We start from the raw sequence: 11,363 nt of genomic DNA on the forward strand, positions 1-11,363 counted from the left end.
TTTGCAAGTCCATTATAATTAGTTTTTCGGTAGTACCACAATTACAAAATTACGAAAAAGAAAAAGAAAATGAAATTCATGTCTATTTATTATCTATTTTAATTTGACGTAAACGTCGATCATTGTCAATCGAATATCGGATCACCGAAAATCATTTGGATGATATTAAAAGTCGAACACGTTCCCAAGCATAACGATTAGTTTCGCGTAGTACGTATTATGTATTAGTATAGAATGACGGTGCTTTCGCCACCGCAGGAGTTAATACAAAATATCAGTGAAAGAAAAAGGGGGTTCCAGATAAAGAAAGAAAGAAAGAAAGAAAGAAAGAACGGAAGAAAAGCCGTGGAGATACCCGTCGGCACTCCCAGAGCTGTAAATTATCTCGCAGCTTATTCTTTCAGGACGGAATTTAATATCTTTGGACCCACGCTGTGTCCGCAGGTTAAAAATTATGTGTACACACACGAGGCCTTCGTAACGAGTATAATTATGATCGTTGCCTCGTTCTGTGTCAGTGATTTCTTTAACCGTTCTCTCCTGCTATATTAATCGGTAAATTCTCGTTTGCCAATAACGACCAAACAGAAATTCCATCGCGAAATCACAAGACGAATCACTAAAAAAATTTATAATGCGTTCGTATAGAAATTTTATTCTTTTTAATTTTTCGAATATGCAATATATATATATATATGTATAAATACGTCAATTTATTATATTTGTCGAACAATTAATCTCGCTTTTAGTCGGGTTAGATCAATTTTGAATTAAGCAATGGATCAATTTTCTCTTATGTCCCATTATGATCTCTATCTATCTCGTGGTGAAAGTAGTAATAGTGAACTTTACACTTTAATTTATATCACCAAGATGCGCTAATCGAGTTTACGAAGAAGTTGGCGTATCTTATTAATTAAACGTACGACGCGCGAGTTAGGTTTTTACAATAAAGAAGAAAAAAAAAAACAAAAAAACAAAAAAAGCAAAAAAAAAAAAACAACAACCATACAAGATATCGTATGATCCGTCATTATAAAAATTTAACTTGGTCACGCAACACTACGACGACGTTTTCACACCGTGCGAAATTAACTCGCTTGAATCAGGCAATCATATCGTCGTCGTCGCGGACTTTCGTTATTATCTTTTTAGTTTCCTCGTTAAGGTTCTATAGCCATCCAATTAAATGTCAAGAAATTTCTTCATTTGTTTCTTTTTGCTCTTTCAAACAACGTTTTCAGATTTTTAAGCTCGTTCCTTGACGTTATTATTATTATTATTATTACATATGTAGAATCATCGGTAATAAGATTTTCACGCGTCTAGGGAAAATAAAGATGCGAATTTTACATTTAGCCCCTTAGACGATGGCGGCGGGTACTTATGTTTGTTTTGTTCGACATTAAAAATTACGTGTCGGGGGAGTTGCGGTACGACGAAATGCACCACGCGAGGTGGAGGACGTACGATCGAAACCCGCCCACGTTTTATGGCGTCACTTCAACTGGGGGATTTTATGACAGTATTATTAATTTCAACGTTGAAAAGCCCACGAGGGGGTTCCGCGGTTGGGAATGTTCCGCGGCTCTCAGCGGTGGTGAATCCGGATCTACCGAGAGTGATATATGATACGAGTGAGATGTTTTGAGTGGGTGATCTATTCTGGATATCCCTGGGCCGTGATCGTGCTTCGACTCCTAAACGATCGTTTATCTTAATCGCCATCATCGATCCGCTGTTATTATTCAGCACCGTTAATACCATTTGGTAGAATCTAAAACGGTGGCAAATAATAATATCTGCCTTATTCGATCTCAATTGTAGCTAGCGTCTTCTTTATTCTTATGGACTTACGTTTGTTTTTTTTTTCTTTTTTCTTTTTTTTTTTTATTCGAGATTGGATCGTCAAATTAATTCCTAACGAGTCATGACGTTAGATCTTTTATCTTATTTTATAATATGTAATAATTAATATGTAAGAAAACAGTTACATACACATAACACGTGGTCATTTGTAATGAGAATTAATTTTCATAGAGGATAGATGAAAGAAATATTGAAAAAATTGAGGAAAGAAATTTATTCAAATTTAAAATAAATTAATGAAAAATGATCAAAAAGGTAGAAATCGTTGTATCTATCTATATATATATACCTCTAGCTATATGTTATTTATTTCTCTATCGATAGTAGGAATTTTTTTCTCGTACTACTTCACCCTGGCGCCTGGTCTCTACTGGGGTCGCTGTTGGAGGCAAGCGCCGAATTAATTCGATGCAAAGACAAACAAGAAATTTGTATCGTGCCGCGAGAGAGAATTTTCAAACTTCACGACGACGACGACTTAGTCTTCGTCCCTTTTCTCTACTATAAGTATCGGTTGGCTCGTGGTGGGCCACGAGAGTGAATTTAGTCTCTTCAGAACCCCGTCAACTGAGGAGAACACTACGTAGTTCTATTACGGTAAATCATCGAGCAACCGAACGGCCAAGAAATCAGGGCTGTGCTCAAACGTTCGCCGTTGGGGTTCCGCAGCGGGTGCTCCTCACATATTCACCTTCTTACAAAACGAGGAATACACGGTCCTCCGGTTTGTAAAGTATTTGTACACGGCAGGTTGACTTCGTAGTCAACAACCTCTTTGCTTATACGTCAAAGAACGAGACGTATTTGACATTCGACAGACATGAATTACGCGATTTATGACGTAGGGTTTTGATCACTTAAAATCATCCACTCTTAAATGGAAGTTCTTTTTTAACAACAACAACTTGCAGCTGTGTGTATACGTTTTATTAATTTTTCATTTCGCATCAGGACGTCGCAGCACGTGGATTGGATTTGCCGAAGGTGGATTGCGTTGTACAATACACGGGACCACTTTCAACTAGGGATTACGTGCATCGAATTGGTCGTACGGCACGTGCTGGTACTTCCGGATCGGCCATCATTTTCCTTACACCGCCGGAAGTTGAATTCGTGCGAATGCTCGAATCCAAAAGAATTCGGATTAATCAGGTAGACATGGACAAGATATTGGGCAAGTTGATGGGACCATTATCCAAGTATCGTTCAGTTCAGGAGGCTGCTATTGTTCTTCAGAGAGAATTCGAAGCTTTACTTTTGGAGGACAAGAAACTTCATGGGAAAGCGTGCAAAGGTATGTCAAATTGATCATTTTTTGTTTGTTTCATTCTTAAACTCAGAAACACACACACACACACACATATAGAGAGATAGGTGTTCCGTTAAAAATCTAGCGAAAAGTATATAACCTTTGACTTAATAGAACTCGAAGGAAATTCTCGTAGGATAAACTGTAAAGTAGAAAAGGTAACACGTGTTCGTAACACGTAACAACTCACACGGTAGTCCGTTTAACACGATTTCCTTTATCTCCCTGTTCGCGGAACACGAGCTAGTGAAGAGGATCTACGAAGGATGAGGGAACACCTACTCTGATTCAGTTGGATTGGAACGAAAGCGAGCTGACTTCAGGGTAGAGTAAACCAATTCCAGTGAGCACCCTATTCGCATATAAAGTAACTCTTATACGACTGCGCTATGAGGGGGGGTTCTTCACTCTCTGTTACCACTCTTCTCCACCAGCTATGTCTCGGTCTCTTTTCTGCTTCTCTCCTGCCACTCAGATATTTACATAGTCTATAGACGAGGAGGGATGATCTTGTTTGCCATGCCATGCTTACTCTATTAGGGTTGTTACGAGAAAGAATTTACTGGCTGCAATAATAAATCCATTAAGATGCTACGATTCGAATTGGTTCGAAAAGGGGAACCTAACTCAGGGTGTTCCCCACTACTTCCACCCGAAACCCCCATCCCCACTCTCACCCCCTATGTGCGGGGGCATCGTTTTCCCTGCGAAACGAAGATGTTTCCCTCATTTTACTGCTTCAGCCTTTCCTTTTCCCTTATCCCCTTACCCTTAGTTCCTACTCTCTCTCTCTCTCTCTCTTTCTTTGCCTTTCCTTTTATATTCGCATCTCATCGATGATCGATTGAATCGTTCACGAGCCATGTTCGTTGTCGCGAATAATGTATATCTCTCTGTAAGGATAAAACTTACCTCCTTCTTTATCTTTTATCCACCATTCAGTTATATATTTTTATCGATAAAACGTTACTTGCAAATATTATTATCCCTTTGACATTTTCGAATATTCGAAAAAGTAATATCAAGTGTCGTCGTCCGCATAAGACGAAGTTAATCGGCTCAACGAGATGAAGCTTTCGAAAGAAAAGGCGATGGGGGGGGTTAAGAGGAATAGTAGAAGAAGAAGGGTCATAAATCTTTTTACTTTACTTAACGGAACCGTACCTTCGGAACTTGTTCGGCATCAAGCGTGGCTTTACACGAAGGTTAGCCACGGTTTTTGAGCGCTTAGCCATTTCGGATTTGAGTGACGGTACACAGCTAACCACTTGACCGTTCCTACGCACGTACCCCGGTGATTGATAGATTAATTGCTTACGTTACTCTCTCGACCCCTTTGCCGTTGTTGTTGTTGTTGTTGTTGTACTTTTCGCGCCGTACTCTCTTCTTTGCATCGATTGAAATAGTTGCAACGTTATCGAGTTGATAAAGTTAGGATAATAGAAGTATACAATCATCGGGATTATTAATTATTTAATAAGATTGTGTTTTTTTGTTTTAAATTAATCATGGGGTTATACTCGTCATTTATATTTCTTTGTTGTACAAAAGAAAACAAAAAAAGAACACGGGTGTGTGTACTTATGTATGCACGTAAAAGAAATTATACGCGCGTTATCTTTTCGCGACTAACTTCATGTCGTTAATTTCATATCGTAGTGCGCGCGCATCGTAAATACCGAGACTAACTTCATCCTATTAATTTTTTGACGCTGTGCACGCGTATCGTAAAAATTCATTCTCATCATTTTGTTCCCAACTATGTCCAAAAAAAGAAGTGTAACTTCAAAATATGAAAGATCGCATAGATGTTAGAAGGAATGATAGTAATAGAGATAAAGTGATAAAAAAAAAAAAAGAAAGAGTAGAAAAGCAGCATGCGAAAGTAAAGAATAATGATGTATAGTATGGCCATTTCCTGGCTTTTTACGCTACCTACCGAATTTATTTAATTCCTGACTAAGGCTGAGGTGAAGGGCTATCTTTCTCTCTCTCTTTCTAGTACACGAGGGGGAAGTGGAAATCTCACTAATTCGTAACATTATCACCCCAATAGAGCCGAACGGCTCTCAATAGCGAGAACAACCCCCTTGTGTTCTCAACCCTCGCCACTAAGCTAAGGGATTCATCCATTCCGTCCCACCTATATATATATATATATATATCACCCCCTTCCAACAGTGCCACTCAAGCTACACCCTCTTCGACATAACTCCTATTTCAAATTCTTTACAAATGTTTTGTTTTTTCTTTATTTAAAAACTTTGTTGAATAATTATTTATTAGCTTTTTTTTACATATTTTTTTTGTTTTTTTTTTTTAATATTATTTCGATCAAATCGTAAAAATTGATATACATAATTGAATCAATAATAATTAATATACATATGTATATATATATATATTTTTATAATTCGATATTATAATTATTAATAATATAAATTGTATATCATTCTCGTTTATTATAATTGAATAACTTTAGACTTTAGTATATAAGTATAGGTTTGAGTGTTTTTGAGTTAGATCGAATTTGGTTTAGGTAGTTCATGTGCCTTTCAGAGGGGGTGGCCGACACAATCCAACCACTGAATGTGGCTTCCGCCAAAACCACTTACGCTTTGTGGCGAGAGACTCTTAACAATACGATACAGGATACAAATACAATAAGACGCAGTTACATCACTTAGGAACAATGCCACCACCCTGTGCACGGTGCTCGCTCTTACGTTCACCCCTCTCGTTCTTCTTCTTACATTCTTCCCACTCTTTCTTTTTCTCTCTTTCTCTCTCTCTCTCTCGTTTTCTTCTGGGTACCACACAACAGCAGCAGCAGCAGCAACAGCAGCAGCATTGTAAGATTTATGCGCTAAATGGAGAAAAACATTTCTCCCTTTTCAACGTCGACTTCGAACCAAATGGAAAGATCTTTCTACTTGGTTTTTACTTGAAGAAGACAAGTCAAGGCAAAAAGTAGTAAGAAATCAGGGCGGAAAATGTCCAGGCATAAGGTCCCTTTCAACAAATTATCGAAATTCAAAATTTTTATATAATATATCATTTTTTTGTATTTATACAAATATTAAATATAAATACGTTTATATTTATATACGATATGAAATTGATAAAGTAATCATTTATAGTATAATTTAATTAATTGTGTGATATATTTAAATATTTTATATACTTCTATATAATAATAGAAAAATATAATGTCCAATTTAATTCGCGTGCATAAATTTGATTGATTTATTACCAAACATTTCAATCTAATTGTAAAATATATAGAAACACGGAATATATTTTATGATTAATTAAAATTCGAAATAAATTACCTAAGATTCTGCTTAGTTTTTCTTATTATTATAAATAAAAAAAAACAAAATCGAACGATCTCCAAGGGACTTCATGGTGAAAAGATTTTAGTACGGTACGACATAGTAACAGGGTACACTCGCACATGTCGAATTCTCTCAGGACCTGAGAACCCCAGAGTTTCTCACCCATGGTACGGAAGCTAGAGATACGAAAAGAGAGAGATAGAGAGAGAGAAGTGAGAGTGGGGGTTGGGGATGGGGGGTGACTATTAGCTACAGCACTTGACTCGACCCCTGTTAATGCTTCGTAATAGCTCGCGAAGGGACACACGTATACCCCATAGAATCGTATACTTGGCCAGCCCCATCGTCTTAATGGAAGGACGATTAATACCAGTGTATTAGGTGTATGTATATGGTATAAGTAATCATTGCATCGAAATTCTATCCCACCTATCCCATATATACGTAATTTACGATTTATAACATTGGTTCGACAGTTTTAATAAACATATTTGTTCATTATTTTGTGAAACTTCTCATATGAAAAGTTTATTTTTCGAATTTTTCTACTCTTTTCTAAATCTAACAATCTTATACAAATGTGTGTGTGTTTAAATGTTTAAATAATATATTAAAATATTATTTTGTTTTTTTTTTGGTTTCAGCATACGTTTCCTGGATGCGTTTTTATTCGTCGTATCCGCACGACATGCGAGAAATATTCAATCGAAAGGAATTACATTTGGGCCATTATGCGAAAAGTTTTGGCTTAAGTGATAGACCTCAACAAATCGGTGGAATCGGAAAGAAATTGTGCGAACAGGAAACCAAAGTTCAACCCAACAATAGACTTACCATCGATCGGTGAGTTATAGGAATATTCATTAAAACTATTAGAAATTTTGTATTAAATTAACCCATTCGTTACGACAGTTCGCTCAGCCGAAGAAGTAGTGCCACTGAAAAGTGTGTTCACATTGCAAGTCGGTAGTTTTCGGTTTTTTTTCTGCATTTTTTCCTTAGACGACTTGTTTATGATGTTCAGAATATATTACGTGCCTTAAAAATATATTTTCAGTAAAATTAATCAAATACGGAGTCAATAGAAGATAAAGTATTGAATCGTTTTATAGTGGTACCGACGACTATAGTCGGCACCTAAAACAAAAGTGCTGAATAACACTCATCAACCGATTAATGAGTATCCAATCGATGTTAACGTCAAATATCTTCTTTAATTCTTTATAAATGTCAACATATAATATATTTAATCGTTAAAAATTGCTGCTAACGGTATTCTAGAATGTTAGAATGTGTGGGAGACGAGAATAGATAGAAATGGGTATTAATGACGGATTCACGCGTGGCTTAGCGTGATAACCGTGATATTCACGTAGTTAGCGAGAGTGGGTGAGGGACCAGACAGAGAACAAATATGTCGTCGTGTGCGACACGTAGAACGCGTACGCATAACGCGGGGATTCCTAGAGAGAGATTGTTCACGTCAAAACTGTCGCGTTCTGTCATTCGTCATATACGAAGAACGGACGGACGTGTTCTACGGTGGCTGCCAGACCATAAGCTGGTACTATACGCCTCTCTCATCGTGCTTGTCCTCGCTATTTCGTTTCCCAACCCCCTTCCTCACCCTTACCCTCATCCTCACCCCATATCTCCGTTACTCTCGAATCTACACACTCTATTTCTCTCTCTCTCTCTTTCTCTCTATACAAGTGTATGCGTTTCTCGTATAACGTTCAACCGGCTTTTGCCCTTCTCCAGCAACAAGCATCATGCCTCCACTATCTTGTTTGTTCACATCCTTGTTTCTCTTTAATTCACCTTCTCTATCTATCTGTCGTTCTATTGTTCATAATTATACAATACGGCTATTAAACAGACTGATGCGAGCCCACCGTCATTTCCGGCGTCACTGTTTCTCTATACCATTTACGGAAACCATGGAATAATCCGCCTTATTTCCAACTTCATTTAGGTCTTTCATCAAAACGTTTAATAACCATTGTATCATCTTCATTTCTATGTTTCTTCTTCATTTAATTAGTTCTATCTCTTTCCTTTTTTTTTTTTTTTTTCAATTCTTTATTTGAATCATTAACAAATCCGATACACAAGTAATTTTTGATAATCTAAGTTTTTATCGTTTAAGAAGGATATTTAATGTGTTTTAATGTATTTTCAATGGGCGTGCTTTTGGTAAGCAAGCCAAGTACCCTTCAGCCAGTTAGAAAGAAAGAAAGAGAGAGAGAGAGCGGGTGTTTGTGTGAGTGAGTGAGTGAGAGCCAAGTTTTAATGGGTGAAAGGCGGGCACCAACCCGACGGTCCAATGAATCGAGAGACCCCATGGTGTACGCCTCTGTGGCTACGATTACGCTCGTTTCTGCGCTCGCGCGCGCACACACACACACACACACACACCTCTCCCTTAAACTATAGAATAGAATAGAATAGACGATGTGTATGCGTTCTAATTCGCGTACGCTTGCTTTCACGTTTGTATTCGTTAGTAGTTGTATCGTCGTTGTAATTGTAGTTGTAATTGTAATTGTAATTGTAGTTGTAGTTGTAGTTGTAGTTGTAGTTGTCGTCAGCTTTAGATTGACCGTCTCCCATGACGCGAATCGATCCTAATAAAGAAGAACGAGTTCTGTTTCGTTTTCGTATCGGTTTTCTCCTCTTAGGTTTTTCGTCTTCCGACAAGATGGGCGATGATCTTTTATATTTATATCACACGTACGCGTTGGTAATAGTATTATTATTATTATTATATAGTAATTTATATTGGGGGTCGAGAAAAAGATAAATGTGCGACAATTTAATATTTTTTTTCTTCTAGATACTATCAATCACATTTTTGTTCCTATCTTTTAATTTATATTCATTTTTCTCTCTTGTTTTGTTTTCTTTTAATAAAAATACGATATCGTACTTATATGCATGAGATAATTTATTAATTTATTATATTGATACGTTTAAATATTTTATAAAGATTATTTTGAACAATTTGATTTATATTTTATAATCTTATTTTTTATAAGTTTCAATTACAAGATCGTGCAATTGAATTTCATATTTAATTATCTTCCGTTCCGTATATTTTTCCAAAAAAAAATAAAACTGAAACGAATAAAGTAACTTTTTTTGGTCTCATATCATTGATGGATCTTCCACTTATGGAGAATGACATTATAGTACTATTACATATATGATTTATGTTTACTACTCTTTGAAATACTTAAGAATTCACGGTTACGGTACGTCGAGTTCACAAAGAAATGGTGACAAACGCGAAATTCGGTACGGCAGTTGAGAAGAGAATCTTTTTTACTCGTTTTTATTACCTTTTTGTCAGACTATAGGATATTTTCTTGCCCCTACCATATTCGTAACTTGTGTGAACAAAAAGAAAGGTAATATGTTGTGTGTATCCTTGTACATTTTAAAGCGAGTCCGATTTTTTTCTTATCAATTTTCGATTACGTTCGCGCTGTCCACGCCCCACGTCGTCGTTGTCGAATTAAAGAAAATTGTGGGTTAGGTAAAATAGAACGATTAAGGAATCGTTATTCTTGATTGTTTCAGGCCTGATCGGAAGACTCAAGGGAAACAAGATGGCGTCCACCGTAATACAGGAATTTTGAAGAAAGTTAGGATGTTGAACGTGTCCGAATACGACAGTGGTTTACCAGCTCTAAAAAAACCGAAGAAAATTTAAATCTTAACAATTTTTATTAAACACACACATGCACACACATACATAGACACATATATATATTTCTAAGAATGTTTAAAGAGAGTTTAAACATTTGTACAACGAAGATAATCATTTTGTTGTATGATATATCGAGTTAACGTAATATAAGTCATAAGAGACTCTCTTCCGACGGTTTTCGCATTAAGAGGAAATTCATTTAGACGATGTATCAAAAGCGGTGTGAGAAGGAGCCCTGTAGTAACATTGTAAATGAATCGCTCCCCGAGGCATTAATTACAAAAATAGAATCTATCAACGTGTTGTACCCTACTCGGCAATATGATTACAACTTTAAGAGACTTCTAGTACTTTAACTCTAACACACACATACACACGTAGGGTAGAGAATAACGTATAATCATAGGAGGACGAAAGTACGCGGCATGGAAGAATGGACGTTCTGAGATAAGGACAGAGAAACTAAGAAGAAGAAGAAGAAGAATATACAGTTTTACCAGAGAGAGAGATAGAAACAGAAGGCTGGTTGGTTGGTTCGAGCTACGAAAACATGGCGGAAGAAGAAGAGTAAGAAGAAGAAGAAGAAAAAGAAAAGGAAGAGAAGGATGAGGATGGAAGGGGGCCCTGGTTCGAGAGGGGAATATGATTAATACTCGGGCATTATTTTGAGATTTTTTGCAGGCCGATCCAGGGGCGCAAATTGCTTGCAAATAAAGGCGGCATGGCATCGGGTGCGGACTATCGCCGCCGGTAGGAAAAGAAAGATAGAAAGGGAAGGAAGGAAGGAAGGAATACGAAGAAGAAGAAGTAGAAGAAGTAGAAGAAGAAGAAGAAGATAGGGCAGAAAGGTGAAAGAGAGGAACGAAGAAGGAAAGTATGAAGAAGAAGAAGAAGAAGAAGAGAGTATGAGGAAAGAAATAAACAAAAAGAGAAAGAAAGAGAAAGAGAGGAGAGGAGGGAGCTTAATTTAATTTAATTATGCCTTCTTTCTTCGCTACCAACGTGCTGGAAGATAGATGAGAATGAGAGCCATGGAATCGTGGCCATCTTCTTCTTCTTCTTCTACTTCATCTTCTTCTTCTTCTTCTTCTTCTTCTTCGAGGATGGCAAACGTCGAGTCTGAGTCTGAGTCTGA

At 37.0% G+C, this 11,363-nt stretch overlaps 1 protein-coding gene across 1 annotated transcript in view; it reads left to right on the plus strand.

The window, feature by feature from the left end:
• The window catches only part of LOC106790341 (probable ATP-dependent RNA helicase DDX31), a 14,382-nt gene extending 3,692 nt beyond the window's left edge, over positions 1-10,690 (plus strand). The window contains exons 7-9 of the mRNA XM_014755155.1: positions 2,821-3,163; positions 7,161-7,359; positions 10,099-10,690. Coding sequence (XP_014610641.1) covers positions 2,821-3,163; positions 7,161-7,359; positions 10,099-10,231 — 675 coding nt within the window. The 3' untranslated portion in view covers positions 10,232-10,690. The remainder of the gene's footprint in view (positions 1-2,820; positions 3,164-7,160; positions 7,360-10,098) is intronic.
• Positions 10,691-11,363: the final 673 nt, after the last annotated feature.

This window comes from Polistes canadensis, unplaced genomic scaffold (genome assembly GCF_001313835.1).
Source record: "Polistes canadensis isolate GaletaPanama2010 unplaced genomic scaffold, ASM131383v1 scaffold_231, whole genome shotgun sequence".
NCBI lineage: Eukaryota > Metazoa > Arthropoda > Insecta > Hymenoptera > Vespidae > Polistes > Polistes canadensis.